This window comes from Amblyomma mixtum, chromosome 4 (assembly GCF_055824585.1).
Source record: "Amblyomma mixtum isolate Tamu chromosome 4, ASM5582458v1, whole genome shotgun sequence".
Taxonomy (NCBI): Eukaryota; Metazoa; Arthropoda; class Arachnida; order Ixodida; family Ixodidae; genus Amblyomma; species Amblyomma mixtum.
This window is the reverse complement of record NC_143015.1, coordinates 124,181,324-124,207,710: the sequence shown is the minus strand read 5'-3', so window position 1 is coordinate 124,207,710 and position 26,387 is coordinate 124,181,324. Positions and strand designations below refer to the sequence as shown.

Sequence of the window (26,387 nt, the reverse complement as noted above, 5' to 3'; positions counted from 1 at the left end):
ATTGTAGTATCTACCCACATATTAAAATTAAATTGTTAACATTAATTTAAATTACTGACTTTGCAGTAAAACTTCAACGACAACACAGAAACACATTTGCACTCCAATGTTAACAGACACAACTGTCAGCTACCAATGCTGACTCAGTACGTAACTGTTGAGCACATTATTCCCACTTACGGCTTCCCAAAATGTTGATGCCTGTCATCTTGGCTCGACAAAGCCTGACTGAGAACTGCTTTAAGCCACACAGTACGCTCTTGTAAAAATGCATAAAATTTTCTGAACTTAGCGGTTCTGCTGGGGGGGGAGAGAGTTGCCACTGCAGGCTGTGTGAAGCTGCAACTCTCTTTGACAATCTTCCCAATTTTGCTCAAACCTTCAGTCAGTGGTCACCGCATTGCCAGTGCCACTGAGAAAGGAAGGCCAGGGCTGTGCGCTGGGGCGAGATCGCCAGTGAGCCCGCTTTCCAGAGTGCTAAAAAAAAAGTCTTTTCTGCCGCCGCGGTGGCTCAGTGGCTATGGTGCTCGGCTGCTGGCCCAAAAGACGCGGGTTCGATCCCGGTCGCGGCGGCTAGAATTTCTTTGGAGGAGAAATTCTAGAGGCCCGTGTGCTGTGCGATGTCAGTGCACGTTAAAGAACCCCAGGTGGTCGAAATTTCCGGAGCCCTCCACTACGGCGTCTCTCATAGCCTTAGTCGCTTTGGGACGTTAAACCCCACAAAACCAAACCAAAAGTCTTTTCTTTCTTATTCTCCTGCAGAGGCACTGAAAATGCCCAGCATTTAGCAGGGCGGCCTCACACGTGGGCAGGACCAGGGTTTTTCTCAAAGCTTGCATTATTCGAACATCTGAAGAATGTTGAAATGAAATGATAAACATTGTTTGCAATATCTGAAGGTACTTATAATTTGTAATCTGGGATTGTTGAATGGAACACCTAGCGGGCAGGTTCTTATAACTTCTTTAGCTAAAAGCTTTCGTCTGGGTCATGTGCAATGATATGGTCATGGCCTAGAAGGTTAGATGTCCTATGAGAGGGCTGTAGCTTTGAGTAGTGTCTCGTGCATAGGTGATAATAGGAATGAAGACAGAGGGGAGGTATGGTGAGGCGTGACATGAGTGACTGAATGGCAAGAGACTGTTTCAGTGCGACAATAATGGTTTTTAGTGAATAGCAAGATGTTATAAATTGGATGTCTCAATTCTGAATGTCAAGGTCAGCGGCGAGATACGCTTGTGATGGGTGCCAAATGGACGTTGCGTATTCTAGTTGTGAGCAAATGAATGTTAGATAAGCTAGCTCTTTATGTCGAGGGTGCGGCCTTCAGGCTGCATAGCAGGTTGCAGATAAGCCAAATTTTGTAGACTAGCACACTGTCCTGTGTATGGTCAAATGTTTAGGGGAATCCCCCAAGGTAGAGTAATTACTCCCTTATTATCCTGTGTATGTCAGAGTCAGTCTCTTGTGTTGTAGTCATTGGAATTGTTGCTAATTGTGAAACTTAAGTGGAAAGTAGTTTAAAGAGCATACATAAAAAGCTTCCAGAAAGGTATTTTTGAAGTTCTAAGTTTTGAGTGGCCATGTGGCATTGGCTTTTTCCATGGCGGGGCCCAGTGGGGTAACTCCGAACCGGAATGTACTGAGGCATTACTACAGATCTTTAATAAGCCATGGTGGCAGTGTTTTGCCCGAATGTTCAGGGTGAATAGAAATGCAGCATATCTAGAAAACATTTACTTCCATGCTATCTAGTGCTAACTTTTTCATTTTTGCACTGAAAATATCACAGTGGACAAATTTTCACTTCAGTGATTGAATGTACAATAGGGAAGTATTGCTACTTTCATATGTAGCCTTGCAACTGCATACTCACCCTTATTCTCATATTTTATTCTCGCATTCTCATGATTTTTCTTCTTTATGCATTTAAATATATATGCTGCATTTTCCTATTCAAAATATTCCAGTGCCATTGGGCAATAAAGCAGTTGATATGAGCTTTTATGTTGCTGCTGTGCAACTGCTAAGAAGTGTGTGTCCTTATATACATTAATTGCTGATTTGCAAGATTTTAGCTTCTAGCCCAGTATACTATCCATGCACTCCTGTCACAATAGATATGTGAGCTTGTACTACGACTCAGGATGCTTCACACAAGCCTGTACTGACTTCACTGATGGCTTTGAAGAGCTACTGCCCAGTTCCAGCCATGCAGGTAAGTTGCACCCATACCATATTGCACCCATACCATGCTTCTTTACCGCCTTTACGAACTTGCTGATCAGTCGCAAAAAAAGTGACACTGCTGTGTACAGTGGAGCCTTATTTTTAACGTTCCATGTGTACCACGCGCCGCATTTCGACAGAAGTGCACGTGACTTTTACGTGGTTACGTTGAGCCTTTGGGCGATGGCGATGAAACGCTAGCTCTTATGCCTTAGTTCTGGTTTCGTGTTAGTTTTGGGGGGCTCTTGGAAACAAATTACAGAAAATTGCTTTCGAGCAGCGCACTTCCACTCGAGCACAACGTCCTTGTTTTAGTGCGCCTATTGTTTTCTTTTTGTGCCTCTTCTTTTTCCGCGACATAGCTGTAATTGAAGCCGAGACAACAATTAATATGGCTCTGAACACGCTACAATCATCTGAAACACAGATGAACTTCGTTCACGCTTAGGTATAAATAGATACATTGCTAAGTTATTTCTTCGCGTTAAATCTCGCAATCAGGAAAACTATCCCAGTGAAAGTGCAGTGTTTCGTGACGCTGGCTGGACAAACCAAACTGCGCGCGAACCACAATAACGTGTTCTTGGAGCTCGTGCGCTCGCGCTGCACCGCTGTGTGTTTAAATCGCTGAAGTTCTCCGCGCATGTTGAGGAAAACTAGTCATCTCACAAGCAAGCGCACGGAGCGCTTCAACGTCTTAAAACAAAGCTGAACAAAGCGAAACAAAAGCAGCAGTGCTTTTATCCATCTTTAGCGGCAGCCGAGCCTCACGTCTAGGGACACTGTGCCCTATTTAAATAGCCGGCGCATGCTCTTCGCGGCGGCAGCCGCTTGGGGACTCGCTGCGCCGCTGTCCACCGGACTGCGACCCCAAGCCGTCCTTTGCGTCCTTCAGTGCGTTTCGCCTAAAAAATTCGCTGCTTCAAAGTCGATCGCGCTGTGCACAGTGCAAGCGTCGTTTGAACAACCATGGCTTACTCATCGAGAGCCTGCACCAGCCTGGTAAATGCAATTCGTCCACGTTTTGTTGTGAATACCGCCTTCCTTTTATTTTGGGTCACGCTGATCGTGGTGTTACCACGTTGACCCCACCAGGATTCGATGCAAAGAGATCGTATTTCACGGTCGACAGACGCCATGAGCCGACTATGGTTCGCTGGGTTGCTTTAATTAGCGAGTTGGGTCCTCTGTGAAGTGAAAGTAAACTTTAAAGTGCACGAGTCACGTTGCCGAGTAGTCTTCGGTAAATTTGCCATGTAGCTCCCGGCAGCTGCTAAAGTGCGTTGTTGATGAAATCTTGCAGTGCTGTGCTCTCTCTTTTTGCTGACTTGTTTTTCGCTGGCTGCATGACGCACTGCAAGTTACACACAGTGCATTTCGGGATTTTGCCTTGCCGATCGAAAGCAGATGGTCGACACCTCTTTTGCAACTGCAGCTCTTGCCGATTGCTGAGCAGTGCGCACTTTTCAAGTGCCCAGTTTCCAGTTTTTAAAGCCCACCGTTAGGGCATTTAACTTTACCACCCGTCTGCGCTGTTGCATTCACTTGAACCATGCGCCTTAGGAAGGAAAATGAGTCGACTACGTCGAATAAAATTTCTAGGTCAGCCACGCCTACACCTTTCGCAGAGGTCGGTGCCCTGCAGTGCCGCTGTAGTCGCTTATCTGTCAGTGTCGTGCTTATCAGTTGGGGGCCCCGTGGAGAAAGGGATGCCCCAGTAGCGAAGAAGCGGGGAGATCCCCCCAGCTAAGCGAAAGTTCTAACCGCAGTACCGTCGGTTTCTTTCAGTTGGCGCAAAGGCTGTTCATCCAGTCACGTTCCCTGCACATCTCCCCACTGTCCAGTGCGGCAGCACAGGTGAATTTTCGCTTCTGTGATATGCGTATGAGCGATGATTTTTGATCAACGGTTTGCCATCACTTTTCATTAAAATAAGGAGAGGCAGTATAAAGATGCATAGTTAATGCTCATTACTTCATGCTGTTATTCATTTAACGTTGGGACTTCTCAAAGTTATTTGTGTGAATGCGGGTTGCATGTGTTTACTTGTGAATGGTAGTGTGGTTGGATTTCCAAAAAGCTTGTTTCATGTAGAGCTTTTTTTTGAAATAGACTGTAATCTCACACATGTCTGAGCCGTAAGTGGCGACACTCAATGCTGCGGTGATCAGACTACCTGACTTGTTTATTTGCTTTTTCTGATGAACTACCAGTGATGCTACACCTTGCCTTATACTTTTGTGATTATTTTTTATTGAGGCTTTATTGTGCAGCATAATATTGCCTTGTAACATTATTGATATATCACGGACACCATTACAGCCTTTTGGCTCATACTAGTAAAGTTCTTATTTTTTAGCATAGCAAGTGTAGTGAATGTTTCTCTGCCAGTGTAGAACTAATGGCTGTCTTGTTGTTGCATCTTGGCACTAGTGACCGTGCAATATATGGGGGTGCTACAAATATAACTGAGTAAAGAACATAGAAGGGATGTAAAGTAATGGAAACATTGATGTGAAATGTCTCCAGATTATCCCTAGTAAACATGTAGATCAGTCAAGCTGCTGTATAGTTCATGTTCAGATTTTTTATGGAGGTGGTGTTCAGTGGGCAGTTTGATTAATGCCTCATTGGGTTTCAGTGCTTGCTTGTTGTATTATAGGCTCTGCAAATACAAAGTATATGACTATGGCTTCTAAGTAAAGGCATAGTTTTGACCCTTGCTCAGAGGTGGGTATGTGGAAGTGCGTATATCCCCTCTGTCATTGAGAGCTTCCATAAAAAAACAAACAAACAAGAAACACCATTGATTCCGAACAGATTCCGAACAGGCATATGTATCAGAGCTGGAATGATGCATCACTTCTTTTTTTTTTTTCTTCTTTAATCAACTTGCAGTGTGTTTAAAAGTGTATTCCATATACACTGCAGGTTGCCCTCAGCAGGTTCGAGCCCGACCGCTACCTTCCCTATGAGAAGCTCGAGAAGAATCTGCAAATTGTTCGAAAAAGGTCTGTTATTCATGTCCTTGCAGAAATTGCTCACCACTCAGAGAAATCAGGGCCAGTATAATATAATGATTCTTGAATCGATTTCATGTTATTTTGAATTTTCCACAATGACGCCACTGCCCGTGTTTGCTCTTCGTTATTGATTGAAGCATAGGGCATGGTGTTGCTTCAGCCATTGGCAAGGCAGGAACTTCAACAATGGAACTGATTTGGCTAGGAATCGCTATATTAAGCTGACCCAGGTTACCTTTCTTAACCTTTTATTCATGCAGGTCAGTTAGTTATAACAGAAACAATGTTTACAGTAATAATTTGTGGAAGAGGTAGTAAATGCTACTTTGTGGCTATTGTGGCCTAATTTTATGTAGTTCAGTATGCAGGAAGGGGCAAATGTCCTTCTTCCAAGTTGCATCTTGATTAGGTGATGTTGATGTTGTCTTCATTGACCGTGTCGCTACACCTCAGTGTTCAATTGTAGGTGCTTGAACCCTGTACAACCTTAGAGCCGGAAAGGGCAATTTGCATTACGAGCTTGCTGTCCACGCTATTGCTGTGTAGTGTGCTTATCATAGACTAGGAAAAGACAGAGTGGCCATGGTTACCAGAGCCTGGCACCAAGGATTTGAAGGCAGATGCTTGAACTGTTTCATTGGAAGTGGGCCTACCTTGAAATGACAGTTGTGAGCATCATTGACTGACTGCACCACTGGCAGTCAATTGCTCTTGCTGAAAGTGACCTCCTGTGCCCATTGCAAGCCATGCCACAAGCTCATCTGAGACCGAAGTGAACCACCTTGAATGTTTTTTGATGCGGCTCAATGGTAGAAGCATTTTGCCCCTGGAAACAATGTCTTAAAGGGACACTGAGGAGGAATTGAAGTTGGCTTGTATCGACAGAATACCAGCTACTGATTACAAAAACGCCACTCATACTGACAACAAAGCTCTTGTAACGTAGAAGAGAGCAAGAACCAAAATACAGGTATCGCCACCACAGGCCAAACTCACAAGTACAAGCATGATGACGTCATAGGACAAAGCAGTGTTGCTAGAACCAATGGTTGTAGCGTCACTAGGACACGAGGAGCCACGAATCACTGAGGCGCAGCCAATGCACGCGCAAATCTCCTTGACGTCGCCAGATGGCACCACGTACCCAGCAGCTACGCGCGCGCCTGCAGCATCGGGACCAATCAGCGCCTGCTCACCGGCGGCAGCCGGGCTCCCGGTATTCCGCTAACGGTAACAAGGTGCACGGTATGCTAAAGATGTCTATTTGTGAGAACTTCGTTGACGACTTCGAGAACGGGATCCATCGTAACGCTGGCAAAACGCTGGTGCAAACGTAAGCGAAGCGACGGTAGCGACAGCCGCAATAGCCGATAGATGCCTTCAACGTGCGGCCGGCGGTAGCTTTCTTTTCGGCTGCTGCTGGGCTGCCCTGCTGGCCGCCAGAAATCCCGGAGTCTGCGTCACGTCACGTGCACGTCATGTTTCACGTCACTTAGTCCTGTGTCGTCATAGGAGAATCCCGAGTTTGAATCTGAGCGGCGGGAAAAACTTTTTCAACTTCAAATTCAAATTTCTTAGAAATAAATGCATCTTTCGCTGCCGGCCAAGTGGCAACAAAGCCATGAAATGCCGAACTATCGGATTTTGCTATAAAAAAAATATTAATAGAGCTCTCCTCACTGTCCCTTTAAGATTAATGTCTGCCTAGAAAGGCTGCATTTAAAGAGGGTTAAAAATAAAAAAAATGACTGACGGTAGAGTGTTTGACAATGACTGACTAAAATGGCAATATGCGTGCTAATGAACTATGTGGTACTGGTAATGAACTCCAAATTAATTATTTGCATAAAGTACCTTGTGGCACCCATTATGCGCAAGATAGTGCTCTGTCGCGAAAGCGAAGGCTAACTGAACTGTGTTGTGTGTCAGGTTGAACCGTCCCCTGACCCTCTCGGAGAAGATCCTCTACTCGCACTTGGACCAGCCCGAGGAGCAGGAGATTGAGCGAGGCAAGAGCTACCTGCGTTTGCGGCCAGATCGGGTGGCCATGCAGGATGCCACCGCTCAGGTGGGTGTGCCCGGGAACTGTTCCCCGATTTCCGGCACTCTTGTGAAGCAAGGCCACAGAGTGACGTCCTTACATTGAACAAGAAATTTATCATTTGCTGTTTATCATCTGGAATGTGCCGAGGGACTTTCTTCGTTGTGCGTTCTCTGTAACGTTTGAGCACGCATTTGTGGGCATCGTAGCTCTGTGTTTGGAGGTTTTTTGTGTTTTTGCTTGCCTTGGTGGGTGCTTAAATCTCTGTCTGTGCCAGCCCTGGCAGCCTCGTTCCTTACATACAAGTGACCGGTCTCGCAAGGAATATGCGACACCTCTGAGTTGAAAAAATGCTGAGACGCTGAGATTGGGCGAGTGTCCTACATGGCTTACTCGCTCTGTCACTGTTGTAGCCATGTGACTGCTTACTTTTGATGCATTGAAACGGGTGCATAAATGTTTGTTTGGCGACAGTGCTCACTGTGTGATAAAACGGCCCACTTCGTGTGCATCTCTATAATGGGATAATCCAGGTGCAGCGCAGATTAGACCGCACATTCTTTTGCCAATCCTTTATCATTTTGTTTCATTGTTGTGTAAATTTCATTCAGCATTTTTTTTGTGTGTAATTTAGCAGAAAAATAAATTTTTTATAACAAGCAGTCACAGCTGCACTGGAAATCATTTATATTTTAACACATGGCAGGCAAAGTTTATGTGCGGTGCCTGCCTCCCTTTGCTTAGAAGCTGTTAATTTGGGAGAGTGATTGTATTTTTCGAGCCAGTTACCATTTTATTCATTCTTATCAGTGCATGCATGATTGCCCATGGCTTTGAGAGGTGTAGACATATCTGCTTGTTCATTGCCATCTTTTTAAGGGAGGATGAGGGGATTGAAGGAAACTTTTCTATTTTTCAACTTAGAGTGATAAAATTAGGTAGACAGGCTTAAACAGCATCAAACAATCAGATATAAAGTTTCACAATGACAGCTTCAGTAGGTTTCTTTTTATCATTGTTCATATGTTGTCCCCATGTTGCTTGCTTGTGGAAAGCCTAGCATGACAAAAAAACAAGCTACAGGTCTGTAAATGCTTTTAATATTTACTAAGAAGTGTGGTGTAAATCAAGACTCTTTTAATTTCTTTTAAAAATTTCTCTGCTCTTTTTAAAAAGGACACAATATGCACCTTCTTTTATGTTTAGAATGTATCATGCTCTAATTGCCATGTAATAAAAACATGTGAGCCTAAATGGTAAATCTGAGACTGTCTTGACGCAGACCACATTTCAGTGATTACAACAAAACAAACGGGGTAAAAATCCATGCACCCATTGCTGTGCTATACTTTCCACGAGCAAGGTATTAAGCTCAAAACAAGCTTTCCAGAAAACAAGCCTGAAAGTTGTAAGCTAGCACACACTGTCTATGTGTAGATGCTGACAAATATATTTATTTGGAGCGCTCAAAGTTCATTTTTGGGTGAGATATTTCAGTACAACATAGAAACAGTGTTGGAGATGCCTAAAAGTGTACTTCTCAAAAATCGACTTTTTTCGCGATTTTTGCGATCTGATCCCCACATCCCCCCTTAAACAGAGTTACTTTGCCTTGAGACATGGTCAGTTTCTTGCTAAAAGAAGCAGGTTTATTTGTCATTTATTTGCTGATATAAAGCGTTAATCGCATGCAGAGATCTGCTGTAACAGTGGCAAATGCACGTTGCCTGTGGGTGCTGTCATTTCATGCACTTTCTTTGCCTTCTATCTTCCTGCTGACAGATGGCTATGCTCCAGTTTATCTCGAGTGGCCTGAAGAGGGTGAGTAGGCATCCCTGGTAACGAGCACTGCTTTGCCCAACCTGGATGTACCCACTGACGGAATTGAGAGCAGGAGGGCAGTCCTTGTATTCCTGTTATTGTTGCACACAACAGAATGGGTTTGCTCAGTTATCTCTGTTCAGCTTGCCTGACCCAGCCAACCACTGCTTCTAGGTGTAGCCACTACTATAGCAAGTATACTTGTGTGTACTTAAAGGAACAAGCAAACTATAAATAGAAGCAAAATAGAAATTGAAAAAAATTAGATGTGTGCGACTGTTGATTTTTTTTTCAAATACGTATCGAATATGATTATGGAAAAAAAATGCCTTGGATTATTGAACATCCGCTCAGCAAGAAAAAATTTTGAAAGATAAATAGGCAAATGTTGTTCATATTTTTTTTTTCTTCAGAACTGATGGCATTGCAACTAAAATAAATAGAACTAGACTGAGTGGTACCATTAAAAAAAAAGCATGATATGCACAAAAATATTTACTGCTTGATTAGGCAGCATAACAGTATGATGCAATCTGTAATGTAGTATCATGATTTGGGCACTCATCTACTGAGCCAGAAGGCCTGGGTTCAGTGCTGACTGTGGTGGTTGCCTTGCAATGGAAGTGAAGCACAAAATCTTCCCATGCGCTCTGCATTAAGGAACCACATGTGGTCTAAATATATTAATATGGAGTCCTCCAATATGGTGATATTCTTCATAGCCCATGTGTCACTTCAAGTCGTTAAACCCCGCAGTTTCTGTAATGTGGTCATGCAAAATGAGAAACAAAATGAAGTTCGTGAATTGAAACGTCATTGGCAACGCAGCGCCAGAAAAAGTGGAAAACATGTAGAAGTACAAACAAGCAAAATAGAAACCAATACAGCATAGCAAGCCCAATTCAACGACCACTTCCAACAGCAATTTCGAGAGAAAAATGAGATTGCATTGCTTTGCTCACTGAAAATAGGGTGTCCAAGGTTCATGTGCCACTGTATTCACTGACCCCTGGTTCTTTGCATTTGTAAAGGAAAGAACATTCTTTAACATGCATCTGCCTTGTATTTTGGAGGTGCGTGTTCTATCCTGAGTGCTGCCGGGTGTCCACCGGTTTTCTAATGGGTACGAGTTTTTCCCCCTGGCCTGTCTCTCGGCTCCTCTGGGGTGAAATGCATGGAGAAGGGGCTTGTGGAAAGAAACCTTTAGACATAAGTGTTTGAATTTGTTATCTTGCCGCCCTGTTCGTTCTCTCCACAGGTGGCAGTCCCTTCAACAATTCATTGCGATCACTTGATCGAAGCACAAGTCGGTGGGGCCAAGGACTTGGCACGTGCCAAGGTAAGCACTTCAGTGGATCTGTTCATTCAAACATCGTTTTAAAGGGGCAATAAGATTGCTCTTGTATAACCACTGATTCACTACATTTGTTTTTAAATGCATTATACGCGTCTTTATATATAAAATTACCGATAAATCAAACTATTTTGTGGTCCCCTTTGAGCTCGATATATCCAATTCTGACTAATCTTAAAGGTGCACTGAAGAGGAATCTGAACTCGTCTTTTGCCGCGGGAACTCGATGTACACGTTCCGAGCATTCTTAGAAACTTCGACTTATTGCCCTGTGTGGCTGATTTCTCTAATTAAATCGGATTAACGTCTGGCCCCTGCCTTTATTTTTTTAATTCTCCCCGTACGGTGGGCGGAGTCGACCAACGCGTGGAGTCCCTTTCAGCCAGCTCCGTGGAGGCTTTGCTTTCGCTTTATTTTGTTTTTTAGCTTTCCGTGAATAAATAGTTTCAATCGCAGATAATACAGCCGTAAAATAAGCCCGCAGAAATAAAAAACGCGTGGACTATTTGCTTCTACGGATTACTGCGTACTACTCTGCCGATGGCAGAGCGGCAACCCGCCGCGGGACTGGCTGAAAGGCGCTCCACACGTTGGTTGTCTCCGCCCACCGTACGAGGCAGAATTAAAGAAAAAAAGGCTGGAGCCGGACATTAATTCGATTTAATTAGGGAAATCGGCCACACAGGGCAATAAATCGATGTTTCTAAGAATGCTCGGAACGTGTAGATCGAGTTCCCGCGGCAAAAAGACGAGTTCAGATTCCTCTTCACTGCAGCTTTAAGAGGGCATGGCTGCTAGAGAACTGGCGCACTGTTCTTTGAAGTGGTAACTTGAGCATTGTTCTGTTCCAATATCAAGCAGCTTGCAGCATACTTGTGAAGTTTATTTTCGTTACGTTTACATCCACTTATATTGAATGACATCATTTCAATAGATTAATATTTCGAGTCAAGGAAGTGACAACAAAGCTAAGTGCTCAGATTATCCTGGGGTTGGTTGATCGGGATATCTGAAAAACTTTCATGGAAATCTTTGTTGTTTGTGCGCTTTACTTCAGGACCTGAACAAGGAGGTTTACAACTTCTTGAGCACAGCAGGCAGCAAGTATGGAGTGGGATTTTGGAAGCCCGGCAGTGGAATCATTCACCAGGTCAGTTTGGGAGTCAAGACTTTCTTTGAGACTTCATTTCCAACATCTTTCTCTTTTGTGAAATCCCTGAATGTTACTTTACATGTTTTCATACCACTGCTCATTCCTATTAAGGAAATTGAACAAATTTAGTGTGCAGGCTGGAATTAAAGTTGGCTGACAAATATGCTTTCACCAAGAGCAGCCTGTATATTCGCATGCAACTGTATACAGACACTATGAAATACTCCACAGCTTGCTGCGAGAATGTCAAGGATGATAATGGAAAAATTAGATGCAGTACAATACTGCTTTTTTTTGTTTGTCTTTTGGGTCTTAGATTTGTTCATTTTTGCTTAGTGTCATGGTGTTGGGAGTGTACCAAGTGCAACATGAGGCTTATAAAAATGGCGGCTGTTTCGCAGGATGACTTGTAATAGCCAGACAGAATCACAGTTCGTACGAGCAAAGTGGTAGCCTGTGTGAAATACCGTATTTTCGCAATTCTAAGCACCCCCCGAATCTAAGCACCCGCCCCCCCCCCTATTTTCGGACAAAAAAATTCTGAAAAAAAACTTTGCATGCGAATCTAAGCACCCCCTTTTTTGCGCAGAAGAGAGCGTTGCCGAGGCCGCCAAGTGTACTTGCTCTCTTTTTCGTCGAGCCTGTGCAGTCGGAGTCCCGAGGAGGCGTGGCCTACGTTGTTGTTGTGACTGAGAGAAGGATGAAAAGGAAATTGCAGGGGCAATTTGCCTACTGGCTCGAGCCAAGCCACCACCGCTGCCAAGTGCAGATAGAGGAGAGTTAAAAGATCAGAGGAAAGATAAAGAGAAAAGATAAGACGCCCGTCGTCGCAGCAACAAATGCGTCCGCCGGAGCGGACGCTGCCGAAAAAACAGATAAGCGGGCGAGGCCGTGCTCGCCCAAGCGAGGACAGCGGTGTCCACGGCGCTTTTTTTTGTTGCTACGTTCTGACACTACAAGACAGATGGCGGCACAGAACTGTCTGCAGCTATTTTTGTTTTGAATGTTTCCAAAATAAAATGTTTTTTCTCGCGCCCGTTTCATCGAGATTTCGCCGCGAAAAGAGGGGCCCGGGAAGGGGGGGGGGGGGGTCAGTTTAGATTTTTCGAATCTAAGCACCCTCTCTCACTTTGGGCATCGCGATCGTGAAAAAAAGGGGGTGCTTAGAATCGAGTAAATGCGGTATTCTACAGGCTTTTTTTTTTTTTTGCAGCGAAGGTTTAGCATGCTATGTGAAATTCAGTGGCAAAAGACGAGCGGTGTAGTATGAATGAAATAAGCTAGGTGCCGCTGAATGGAGTGTAGCTAGCCTTCAAGAGCTTTGCCTCAGGCTGCTTGTTTAATTGATCTTAGCGAGGCTATTTCAGTGACAGAGTAAAAGCTCTGGATGGAGTGCAACTAGCTGTAGAAGTAGGGAGGAAAACCTTCTTGAATGATTGGCAGCCATATTATGACTTTGTGGTTACACTCAGCCTTGTTGTACGCATTGTAGTTACACTCAGCCTTGTTGTACGCATTGTATGTAAATTTACCTCGAAACGTTTTTCTTTTTGTTTTCCAGATTATTCTGGAGAACTATGCTTTCCCCGGTGTACTGCTCATTGGCACAGACAGCCACACACCAAATGGAGGCAGGTCACTTTTGTGTTGTCTCCTGTTCCACCAGACATTGACGTCTCTTGAATAGGTGTGGCTACTGAGTCGGGCTTTCAGTTTGTAATTTATTCATAATCTACCGATGGTACACCTTTTTTTAGTACACTTTATTCCAACTCTTTGCAGTGTGGTGCATTGCAAGACTATTCTTTCTTTGGCCGCCGCGGTGGCTCAGTGGTTATGGTGCTTGGCTACTGACCCGAAAGACGCGGGTTCGATCCCGGCCGCGGCGGCTAGAATTTCTTTGGAGGAGAAATTCTAGAGGCCCGTGTACTGTGCGATGTCAGTGCACGTTAAAGAACCCCAGGTGATCGAAATTTCCGGAGCCCTTCACTACGGCGTCTCTCATAGCCTGAGTTGCTTTGGGACGTTAAACCCCATAAACCAACCTATTCTTTCTTATCTATTAGGATGTAAAATCTCACGTTATGTTAGCTTTGGTGCTGGTTTTTTAAAAAGCCTTAGATATCCTTACTTGTGGTGTGGTGATGTGTGTAGTGGTGTGTATCATGGTGGGGTGGTGTGTGGCATGTTGTGGTTGTATGGTACGGAGGTACGGTATGATACAATATGGTACGTGGTGTGTTACTTCCAAAACCTGCAGTTGGGCTTTGCTGACGTGACTTACTACGTATTTCATCAGGCCATGAGCATGTGTCCTAAACCTGTGTGATTGAGGGGCACGAGAACTGCTGAGATTGTGTGGCTTGTCTTCACAGGTGGCCTCGGTGGTCTGTGCATTGGTGTGGGTGGCGCCGATGCTGTCGACGTCATGGCCGACATCCCCTGGGAGCTGAAATGCCCCAACGTCATTGGTGTCAAACTGACGGGGAAGATGTCTGGCTGGACTTCGGCCAAGGGCAAGTCTTTGCACATGCTTTGTTACCCACGCAACTCAGATGTGATAAGTGATTGCATGATGTCTTCATGGATGTGTGTTTGTTCTGTTGATAGTTTTGGCTGCAACCAATTCTACATATTCTCTTCATCTCATTTGGTGCGCTTCTTTTTTTTTTTTTTTACATTGCTTTATTTTTTATGTATTCCTCAAGCTGGGTTATTTCCTGAGGGGGTGAGATGAATTTTTGAGATGAATACTTCAAAGAGCGCTGGTTTGGAGTGGTTCATTGCTGCAGCAAGGAGAACGTTCCACTGTTTTGCTGTTTTTTAAAAAGAGATTGAGATTTTCATTAGAATATACAGTTGGAGGACAGGGTGCTTTAATACCCTATTGCCGTCACTTTAATGCCATTGTGTTAATGGTACCTTTATAATGCTGCCACATTGCAGACCACCTGATTATATATTCAGGCAGTGTGAAATATGAGGAGTACTTGCGATGACAGTTTCCCGGTAGCATGTGCAAAAAGCTGTGGGAAAGACATAGGTAGGTAGCCGGGCCTTATTCCAGAATGATTTGAGGATAGGAAGACTAGTTTCATACATAAGTAAAGAAAATGTAATCGGAATGATTAAATCTTGATGCACGATTTTGAATTTTGGTCACTTTTGGTTGTTGGAATACAATGACACCTCACTTGAATAAGAATGCTAATGTGAGTTTTGGCGGGGAAAAGTGATGCGGAAAGGCTATAAAGAGTGCCAAAGTGTTTTCTGTGGCATCCTGGGAACTGAGTGGCTTGGATGCATTCCGTTACCGATGGCCTCTCACTTAGTCCCTGCTGACTTGTGCAGACGTCATCCTGAAGGTTGCCGGCATCCTGACGGTGAAGGGAGGCACCGGTGCCATTGTGGAATACTTTGGTCCAGGGGTGGAATCCATCTCCTGCACAGGTGAGACCACATACTACAAGCAGCCATTGATTTTACAGCCATACGATTTTACATATTCATGCTAATGCAAGAAGGGATCTGTATACACTCTGTTAGCCTTTTTGCATCGCGTAAACTAAAGTTACCAGTGTTTTGTATAAGGTTTGTCATGAAGTTTATCAGTTGTGTAAGGTTTATTTGTGAGACAACCACTGGATAAGTTGGATGTCATTTCAAATATCTGATTACAGAACGGTCGCGCTTTCACAGCATCTAAGGGGGATGAGGGTCTTGAAAACTTGTTTTTTATGTTTCAACATAACTTGTTTAAACTTAGCAAGCAGGTGTATCATAGAATGCTGATTTCAAATATGCATGTAGATTTCAAATATCTCACCTGGAAGAAAATTTATCGCAAAATAACATTCAAATTGGGTAATTTCTTTCGGGCCTTTATAGTAATTTATCAGTTAAAGAATGATTTTTTAAGAATAAGCAGACATTTGCAAAGGCCCAAAGCACATCCTAAAGCTTTCTGTTTTTCTTTAAACTTGATAAATGAGCAATTAGGCCAAGTGTGGGCTAATTACTGCAACGCCACTTTTTCTTTCCAACTTTGTTGTTTATTTATAATCAATAAAATTAGTTTGTAAACATTTTGTTAGCTTTAGGATGTGCTTTGGGCCTTTGCAAATGTCTGCTTATTCTTTAAAAATGTTTATTTAACTGATAAATTACTAAAAAGGCCCGTAAGAAATGACCTAATTAGGATTTTTTATTTTGCCATATATTTCCTTCCAGCTGAGATATTTGAAATCTAAATATATATTCGAAATCAGCATTCAATGATACACCCAGGTGCTAAGTTTCAGAAAGATATGTTAACAAATAAAGAAAAAGTTTCAAGACCCTGATCCCCCCTTAACTCATTGGAACCGGTCACACTAAGAGCTGTACCTAATAAAACAAATCTTTTAACCCTTTGAAGGTTTTTGCCGTATATGTACGGCGGCGGTTTTCTGTCCCGCAAGGTCTTTGCCGTACGAGTACGGTTTCGATCTTCCGTTTGAAATTTTGCGCCAAAAGAACAATGCGTGCTCACTGGGGGGTGCTGCCACCTCTTAGGACTTACAAGAAGTGTTTGAATTTTGTGCTGCCTTCTTACGGAGATAAGCAGAACTTATGTCTAGCTTTAGCGCGGCGGCACAGACTGCGGCAACACCCCTTTTGTAGTTTTGGTTTCGCCGCGTGATCGCAACGGAGTCGCGCGAAATTTGAGTTTTCTTTTTGTCAGCACTATCTTGCAGGGGCTGCCGAAGTTGATCTCTATCTTTATTGGCGCTGCTCTTAGCTTGCTTATCACCGTTGCTCGCGAGGTATTCTCGCCCTCTGTGGCAATGCGCCTACGCGGTTTCGATTCCGCCGCGGGATCGCAACGGAGTCGCGCGAAACGTGTTTTCTCTTTGTGGGCACTGTTTTGCAGAGGCGGCGAAAGTTGATTTCTGTCTTTATTTGTGCTGCTCTTAGCTTACTTATCACCGTTGCTATTCTATTCTATTGAACATTTTCCAGTTGTGAGTGATGCTGTCACCAAAGTACTGTTCCTAAATTTTTTTTACTATTTATTCTCGATTAAATACATTTTGTAGATTCAAGATCCGCAATAAAGTAATTTGACCACCTGGGAAAGTTTTCTTCAAAATAATTCGACCCTCAAAGGGTTAATAGAGAATTGAGAGCCTCATTTATTCGCAATGCAAAATGAACTGATTTTGCCTTCGTTGTTTAGAGGAGATGGACTTGGAAATGTGAATGTCTTTGAATCTCACGGCGATGTGTGGGTCTGTCTGGCTTGTGAACAGGCCGAACAAACGTGTCTTGCTCCGCATGCAGGAATGGGCACAATCTGCAACATGGGTGCCGAGATTGGGGCCACCACGTCTGTGTTCCCTTACAACAGCCGAATGCGAGACTACCTGGTGGCCACAAACCGCAAGGGTGGGTGTTACCTCAGCTGGGATTTGCTGGCATAAGACTGGCGACTTGTCCAGACTCACTTCAGCTTGGGTTTTGTTGCTTCATTGGTATTGGTTCTTTTGAGGCTTAACATCCGCTTCGGCATGTCTCATCCACTGGAGACATGTAGTCTCTTGTGCCTGTTTTTACATGTTCAGAATACCTTGTTTTTGGGGAAAATATTTCAGTTGGTATTGTTAGGAAAGAATGCATCCATTGATACCTTAGGCAGTCACAGCAGTTTTCAGATTTTTTTGAAAGGTGTGATAGGTGCCTGAAGCAGCCTTAATACGATGCAGTGTTTTCAGTGTGTGTGCGTCTTGTTGCAGGGAAAGCAGGCTGCAGCTGGGTTGAAGGCACCTCTTACCTGCTTTTCCTCAATTTACATTAACCATAGAATGAAGTAAATAATAATAATAGTAATAATAAAAAAGGGCAAGTGGTTGTCATGGAACGGGGAACTGCAGAGAGACTTTCTTTAGCTTGGGCTTTGTTTTATGGTTGATTTCTTGTCTACATGCTGGTTCATCTTCAATACATATATGCGTGACTGTTAGCCTTTTCAGCCACCTTTTTTTTTTTTTTTCTCTTGAATACAAATTTATTTTTTTTTTGCCTAAGTAGTTTAATCGGGCCTCAAGAAGGACATTTTATCAGTTTTCCAGCCCGAAATACCATATAAACGCGTGTAAGGGCCGCACCCGTGTGTGGGCCGCACCCTGTTTTCCCGAAGGAAATGTTTAAAAAAAAATAAATCCGTAAGGGCCGCACCTGAACTTTTCATGACCCAGGCGGGAATACCCTTCTAAATGCACGCGCCTTGGCCTCCGCGATCGGCTCCGGCTGCGAACAACAGTGCGCTCGATCGCGGAGCGCTTGATCGCGGAGGCCAAGCACGCACACAAGAGCTTCCAAAAACCGTCCATGGATGGCGCCAGAGGCCGCAGCCATCATCATCATCGTCAATTTTTTTTCTCCCCCGCGACTTCCCGCTATCTCAGTATCGCCAGCTCCAGCCTTTTATGGCGGATTAGCGCATTCGTCGTAGTTGCTGTGGCTTTCGCGTGGCGCCGGGTAATGCAGTTTTAGCACGATGGGCAAGCACCTTATCAGCTACACGGCTGGGAGTTAGCTCTCGAACACGGCAAGCGTGCGGCGGACAGGGAACTCGACATGGCCGAGAAATGCGTCCGATGACCTTGCAATCAAAAGGGTGCATTGAGAAACATAAGCTGCAAAAAACGCGCTTTCCGAGGCGAGCCGTGTGAGTTTCCCGAACTGCTCTGCTAGTGATGGAAATGCGGAACAACGGCTACGCGTTGACAGCGGACATGCTGCGCGGCTTCTTTGGGATGAGCGTGCACCAGAGCACAACACCAGCTCAGAGTCGAAATGCTCCGCGAGTGTCGACTGAACGTAGAATAAATGCCGTTCATTCCCTGATTGCTGTGTTTTTGCTTTAAAAAAAAATTTTTTTAGGGGTGTGCGAATATTCGAAATTTTCGAATATAACTCGAATATTATATTTTTAGTATTCGTATTCGATTCGAAAACCAAGTATTCGTGTTGTCTCGAATATTCGACCCGACGCGAATATTCGTATCTAGCCGAATATTCATTGTGAGCACCGGCGTCCATTTCGGTCCGCAAGCCCTATTGACAGAGACATAACAAGGCGGCACCCAGAGCAATGCGCATTCCTTCCTCCAAGGGCCATGGCGTAGCTGACTGCGCTGGTGAGCTTCTTTGTGGCTATACCTGCGAAGCTGGTATAGTCAGAGCTGTGCACAAAATACCTCGCAATACGTGCCAGTTCAGTGCCAAGTGAGAGGGCATTTTCTGTGGCTGGAGAAGTCGTTTCAGCTAGGAGGGAACTACTTCTGCCTGACCATGTGGAGCAGCTGGTTTTCCTTCACGACAACCTTCTATGTTCATCCCAGGAACGCACGTTCGTGCTGATGGCGAGCTAGCATTAATCAATGCTGTGTACCAGCCATCTTCTATGATATTTTCACTCTTCTAAGAATAATGTTCGAGACTGATACTTTTTGTGCAGCCACACATACCTTTTGTGTTCATTTAATCATCGATAGTTGAACTGCGATGTTCTTGGGTGCTCAAATAAATGTTTTGTAGTGGTTAAATGCGTCTGTCCTTGATTATTCGATATTCGATTCGATATTCGAAGCCAAATATTCGTATTCGATTCGTATTCGAAGAATTTGATATTCGCACACCCCTCATTTTTTTTCTAAATCGCGTGTATGGGCCGCACCCTGAAAATTTGCTCCCGAATCTGGAAAAAAAAGTGCGGCCCTTGCACGCGTTTATACGGTAGTACTGGTAAATTTATGCATTAGAACCCTGCTTTAGTAAAATCTGATGTATAAAGTAGAGAATGACCAATTCTACATCATCATCAACAGCCTGAGCTCTCTCGTGTACAAATTGCCTGCTAAACCCCTGAATATCCTCTCTCAGGGCCTAGCTTTTGTTGCCATAGCTTTTATCGCATCACGACTGAGTGGGTGACTCCCTGTGGCAAATTATGCTTGTCCATAGATTGAGTTTTTGCACACATTTTCTGTCGCAGAAATTGGAGCGGCTGCCGAAGCTCACAAGGAGCTGCTGACGCCTGACAACAACTGCAAGTACGACCAGGTCGTCGAGATCAACCTTAACGAGGTTAGCCCGTCGCATTTTTGGTCCACACATTTGCACTCACTCGCTTGTTCACACTCTTGCATTCCAGCTGGAGCCACACGTGAATGGGCCATTCACACCGGACCTGGCGCACCCCATCTCCCAGCTGGGCAAGAACGCCAAGGCCAACGGCTGGCCCACGGATATCCGCGTTGGTGAGTGTCGCCTCAAGCAGGGGGAAGTTAAAGGGAAAAACAAAAAGCGGGAAATAAAATATGGGTGCAGCTGTTCTTGGGTTGGTTTTGCAGTTCTGCTGGGGATTGAAGGAAGGCATGCTGTGCTACTGTAAGCATTTACGAACAACAAATTGTTTCCTTTCTCAGCACTTATTTTAGCCGCCGCGGTGGCTCAGTGGTTATGGTGCTCGGCTGCTGACCCGAAAGACGCGGGTTCGATCCCGACCGCGGCGATTGAATTTCGATGGAGGCAAAATTCTAAACGCCCGTGTACTGTGCGATGTCAGTGCACGTGAAAGAACCCCAGGTGGTCGAAATTTCCGGAGCCCTTCACTGCGGCGTCTCTCATAGCCTGAGTCGCTTTGGGACGTTAAACCCCATAAACCAGACCAACCATCAGCAGTTATTTTATTTGTTTAAGGGGGGACACTGGTCTTTGGGGCCAGAAAACGACCCAAGTATCGGTTCTGTAAAATGGACACTTCTGGAATTTACAGCTATTAAGGCGAAAGCCTTTAATGCCTCATACTGTCGTTAGCAGCCGTGTCAGCAGGTTTGTCCGGTTTCGGCATCACTACTTACAAAATAAACTGTGTCGAGGCTGGAAATCGAACCAGGGCCTTTGGCATTTGAAGCGGAGACGCTACCACTCCACCACGGAGGCTCAGGGTTTGAGCATGAATAAAGGCGCATCTAGTGAATGCATGGGTCTCATAAGTAAAATGAAACGAATAAAAAAAAATGAAAATAAGAAAAGGAACAAAAAGAAAAAAAAATGAAGTATGAAAAAAAAAACAGTGCGCCAGGAAGCGCTTTTGCCTTGCAGCACTTTAGAGGGCCAAAGTGCCCCGTGAATTTTTGTTCTCCAGCTCTACCAATTTTTTTCTTTCGATTGTAGTATTAGTATTTACATAGCATAAGTGTGCAGTAGTAGTAGTATAGTATTAGTATTTAGTTGTACATAGTATTAGTATTTAGAACGTAGTATTAAATTCAGATCATCGTGTGGGCTGAATTGATGCAGAAGGAGACTATTTAACGGCATGAAAGTTTTGAACACCTGGCTGTCAGTATGTAGATGTTGAGATATTGACAACAGATAGAGTTGTCGTATTGTTTGCTATGGGAAGCTGAAGGCACAGTGTGTGCAGTAATCAAAGCACACTTGTTCGATCATGCTACAAAAATTTATAATTTTGCAAAGTTTATCGCTGCATGATAATGACACCTTGAATCTTGCTATTCCAAGTGCTGTAAAATCACTAATGGTATTAACATGAAAAAAAAAATGGCTCTGATTATTGCACTCTTTACTCACCGGACTATGTAACCGTGGATTAAAAATTATTTTTTATTGTGAGCAGTTTTTTTCGCTCCGAGGTACTAATCAATGATTAATTTAAATTATCTTAGGTTTTTAAGGGGGGACGAGGGTCTTAAAACTAACTTTTTTATTTATGGCTAGAATCTCATGAAATTTTGCACACAGATGTATTTTTCTCTTCTGATTCCAAATATATAATCATAATTGAGCTGGTGGTCTTAGATCTTAAAAAGTCTAGAATGTAATTAGGTAATTTCTTACGCAGCTTTAATGAACTTTCTCACTGCATTTTGTTGCTTTTATTTACATGAATTGATAGCCAGAGAGTTCCCATACCCGATGACATTCTTCGTTTTTCTCTAAAGGCATGTCATCCTGACATACTATGTCGAGAGTAAGAGGTCGCAGTATTTTACACTGCAACTCGTTAAGCTAATTGTAAGTTGCTATTTATATGTGGCCTAAACAAAAAAAGTAAGAATGTCATCAGGTATGAGAATCTGCTGGCTATTAATTCATGTAATTAAAAGCAGCAAAATGCAGTGAGAAAGTTCATTAAAGCTGCGTAAGAAATTACCTAATTACACTGTGAGAGAAGCCAACAGCCACAGAAACCAAGGAGCACAGGGGATTTTTTTTTTTTTTTTTGTGGTGTTGATCAAGTAAGAATATTACTGAAATGTTGTCGCTTAAAGCTAATTGATTAGAAAAGCAGAAGAAAAAACAACCATATGCCGCCGGTGGGATCCGAACCCACGACCTCCGAATTACGCGTCCGGTGCTCTACCTCTGAGCTACGGCGACGGCTGTCAAACCTTCTGCTTTCGGGGGTATTTATGTTTACAAATAACCTAACCTTGAGAGTGTTCATCAGCGCCACCCACGTTCGTAAGCGGCAGACGTGGAACGTCCTGAGTTACCGCTGGTGTGACGTAGAACGCCATCGAACGGCGAAGGTGGAAGCTGTGTGAGAACCCTCTTATGCTTCCTATGGCGTCAAGGCTGCCAGAACCGAGGCCCTCGCTAAGCAATTAAGCAAACAAGGGAAGGGGAATGAGGGGCTCGTTATAAATATGAGAGAAATATGAGGCTTCTCTCATATTTATAACGAGCCCCTCATTCCCCTTCCCTTGTTTGCCTAATTACACTGTAGAATTTAAGATAACTTTTGATCTAAGACCACCAGCTCAATTATGACTACATTTGTGAAATCAGGAGAGAAAAACACATCAGTGTGCAAAATTTCATCACATTCTAGCCACAAAAAAAAGGTCAGTTTTAAGACCCTCGTCCCCCCTTAATTATCTTAGGTATCATAAACAAAGGGATCCAAGAAAAGGTGAAAAGTGCAGAGATTCAGAAAAACTTTATACGTTCACGCTGAATTTCGGAATTGGTGCCACAAGCAAATGTCTCGATCATTTCGCAGGCCTGATTGGCAGCTGCACCAACAGCAGCTACGAGGACATGAGCCGGGCGGCCTTTCTGGCCAAGCAGGCCCTGGACCATGGCATCAAGGCCAAGTGCGCCTTCACCGTCACCCCTGGCTCGGAGCAGATCCGGGCGACCATTGAGCGGGACGGCCAGTCCAAGATCTTCGATGAGTTTGGCGGCATGGTGCTTGCTAATGCCTGCGGGCCCTGCATCGGACAGTGGGACAGGTGCGTCGATTGGAGTGGTGTGCCTTTTTAGGGTGCAGGTCAGTGCTCCTTTAAGGGGGGAGCCTGGTCTTGAAAACAAAATTTTATTAATCTAATCATAGTTAAGAAATTTTCAGGGCACATGTACTTTTGTGCGCTGATTCTAGATATGTCATTTAATTTCATGTAAAACAATTCCTTCAGCACTTATGCACTTTTTATGCAAGTATTTTTGCGAAGAGTTTTGAAGAAAATTTGCTGCGGGGAAACTCGCTGAAATGTATGCCATTGGGTTCTCTTGACACCAAGGAGTGCAATAAGGGTAAAATTATCATCCTGGCTCTCATAGAACTTGAATTATAGGGTACTGAAGCAGCCACTTCAGAAATGGGAATACACACTTTTCTTCTCATTTCTGAAGTGACAACTTCAAAGCCCTATAACCAAAGTTCTATGATAGGCAGGAAGACAATTTTACCCTTATTGCATTCCTTGGGTGTCAAGAGAACCAAATGGCATACATTTCAGCGAGCTTCCCACAAGAACTTTTTTTAAAACCCTCTTCCCCAAATACATGCATAAAAAGTGCATAAGTGCTCAAGGAATTCTTTTACATGAAATTAAATGACATATTTAGAATTGGCACACAAAAATGCATATTCCCTGCCCTGAAGATTTCTTAGCTGTGGCATCATTAATGAAAAATTTTTTTTGAAGACCAGGCTCCCCCCTTAAAGGAAGGACAGTGATAACTCTTATCAAGCTACAGTTCAGAGTAAGATCTGATTGGCTAGCCCTTTCGTCACTCTGTTGAGGTTTGTTATGCGGCCAAAGGCGCTTTAATTTCTAAAGAATTCTTTTCTCCCCACTTCGATTCAAACTTGTGAAGTTGGCGATAACATTAGCTTACTTCATTGATTTTCCCTGTTTAGTTTGTGTTGTCATCCTCCTCATGCAATAAAAGCTCACTAGCAGGGCTGGTGCAGGAATCCCGTGTATATTTGGTCACAAAGTTGTTTGTTACCTTTAGTAGTATTGAATGCCAAACCTCGCCCGATATCAGTGCAGTTACTTGTAGAAACAGCTGTTGGGGGTGATACCTGTCGTTCATTTTTTGCTCTTTTTCTAACCTGCAAGTGCTCCCTCTTCTCAGAAAGTGACCTCTTTATTGCTTGCAAATTTAAGTTCCTCAGCCTAGGCCAACTTCACTCTGTCTTCGATGTGCCCTTTTAAGGAATCAAAGCACATGCATATACACTGGCACAAAAAACTGCAGCCCTCTTGATGCATGCTTCTAGTCTTCGTTGGGGAGTAACTTTCAGCAAACCCTTGATTGAGTGTCTGCTGCTTGCCTTGCCTACTGCACAGTTTTGACGGGCTTTAAGCTGTGTTCATTACAGTTTGAGGCTTCTGTGTGAAGCAGACATTGGTGTGGGTATTGGTGGTGTGTGTGGATCACATCTTTCGGCTGCAAAGCTATTCATTGAGCTTAGGGCTTAGAAATCTGGAATTGTTTGGCTCCAGAAATCTTCATTTATGCCGAGCTCATAACTGTTTGCCATCAGTGCTTATACCAGACATGAAATAGCATAAATGGAGCTGTCAGGAGTGACTGTCAGTGAACCAGTTTTGTAAGAAATTCATGCAAGGCAGTTTGACCGTCCTCTCCCATTTCCCTCCTGTCAACTTATTTCCATCATAGGCTGTTCCTCTCTACCAGTGCATGTTGTTGAAATGGGTTCAAACAAGCAGTGGTCAGCTAACATAGCTGCAACATGTTTGCACATTTCCATCTTTCTTTTCCAGGAAGGATGTCAAGAAGGGAGAGAAGAACACGATAGTAACATCGTACAACCGCAACTTCACCAGCCGCAATGATGGCAACCCTGCCACCCACGCATTCGTGACGTCTCCGGAGCTGGTAACAGCTCTGGCGATAGCTGGTCGTTTGGATTTCAATCCACTCACGGACGAGCTGACTGGTGCTAAGGGTGAGTGCGTGGCTGATGTCCTTCTTGCTTTAAGCTTTTACTGCAGTGACAGTTAGTCATATTTCACTTGTTCTGAGCCGTTCATTCTTTTTTTGCTCATGCCATCAGTGTGTGTAAGGAGCTTATTAGCATAATAACAGTGCCGTGATCTATCATATGACACTATATTGCTTTCAGTGCATTATTTTCCTGGTGTATTGGCTTGCTGAGTCCCAGGGTGTCTGAGATTTTAGTTCTGTATAGTACAGTAGACTCTCATTAATTCAATTTTCAAGGGACGAGAGATGTTCAATTTGATTATCAGAACTTTGAGCTGTCAGAGATGTGCCGTAGTGTGATTCAAAACTAAATGTGATTTTGCTTTATGAATATCTATGCAACAAATCAGTATTTTGGAATATTTCCTTATGCAAACATAGCTAAATGCATTACCACAAAATAAAACATATATGAGAAACAGTGATACAGTTGATCAACCAGCAGTCGCCAACTGGTTGTGTGGTTGAAAAAAGTCATCAGTAATGCACTGATTTTCCAATATAGTAAAACCACTTTAACTGGAACTGGAACCTCAGTGGATTAAAAAAAAACATCAGAATTATTCGAGAATCAAATTGTTGAATGGCTGCAAAAAAAACCTTCAAAACACTTTTTTGCACTGGAGCAAATTTAATTGGTGAAAAAATAGGCAGTTGTCATCTGCTTTGGGTGAAAACTGCGGGGCAGTGACAATCTTTCACAATTCCGTAGGGCTGTTCTCATGTTCACTGTCTGAAATATTGGAGCAGTACTACTCCAAAAATAGTGAACCCTGCCGTGACCTCCTTTGCAGGTGTGACATGGTAGTAGTGGAGCCGTGGTGGCCACGTGAGGGGATTCATTGCAAAAATGAGCAACTCGTGATGAGCACACATTTTTGGCACACAACACCACTTAAACGGAAGCAAGGGCAACGTGTATTTGCGCCGGAGTGGCGAGACTCCTTCTAAAAGGAATAAAAAGATCAGTGATGTGCCAATTACATTCCGAAGTGCCACGCAGCTGGGCTTGACTCACTGAGGCTGAGCTGACAGCCGCTATCGTCTCGGGCTGGTAGCAAAGCTTAGAAAATGAAACTCCATCCTTCGGACCCTGTCCAATTTACCTGTTGGAGGTGCACAATTTTCATCTTGCGTGGTGCTGCAGACCTGTGTCCCCAATCTAAGCCTCCATTCTGTTTACACTGCAAGTGTGAGAGCTAGACAAAAAGTTCAAACTGAAGAGAATTTAAGAGAATGCCGCCGCGGTGGCTCAGTGGTTATGGTGCTCGGCTGCTGACCCAAAAGACGCGGGTTCGATCCCGGCCGTGGCGGTTGAATTTCTTTGGAGGAGAAATTCTATAGGCCCGTGTACTGTGCGATGTCAGTGCACGTTAAAGAACCCCAGGGGGTCGAAATTTCCGGAGCCCTCCACTACGGCGTCTCTCATAGCCTGAGTCGCTTTGGGAC

The 26,387-nt window shown here is 43.9% G+C and overlaps 1 protein-coding gene across 1 annotated transcript in view; it reads left to right on the top strand.

Moving 5' to 3' along the window:
* The first annotated feature begins 3,038 nt into the window (after positions 1-3,038).
* The window catches only part of LOC149348151 (putative aconitate hydratase, mitochondrial), a 37,087-nt gene continuing 13,738 nt past the window's right edge, over positions 3,039-26,387 (top strand). The window contains exons 1-15 of the mRNA XM_089587956.1: positions 3,039-3,231; positions 4,018-4,086; positions 5,161-5,240; positions 7,182-7,320; positions 9,076-9,114; positions 10,373-10,453; positions 11,526-11,618; positions 13,183-13,252; positions 13,997-14,137; positions 14,973-15,071; positions 16,944-17,048; positions 19,660-19,751; positions 19,819-19,924; positions 22,699-22,930; positions 24,716-24,900. Coding sequence (XP_089444082.1) covers positions 3,199-3,231; positions 4,018-4,086; positions 5,161-5,240; positions 7,182-7,320; positions 9,076-9,114; positions 10,373-10,453; positions 11,526-11,618; positions 13,183-13,252; positions 13,997-14,137; positions 14,973-15,071; positions 16,944-17,048; positions 19,660-19,751; positions 19,819-19,924; positions 22,699-22,930; positions 24,716-24,900 — 1,564 coding nt within the window. The 5' untranslated portion in view covers positions 3,039-3,198. The remainder of the gene's footprint in view (positions 3,232-4,017; positions 4,087-5,160; positions 5,241-7,181; positions 7,321-9,075; positions 9,115-10,372; positions 10,454-11,525; positions 11,619-13,182; positions 13,253-13,996; positions 14,138-14,972; positions 15,072-16,943; positions 17,049-19,659; positions 19,752-19,818; positions 19,925-22,698; positions 22,931-24,715; positions 24,901-26,387) is intronic.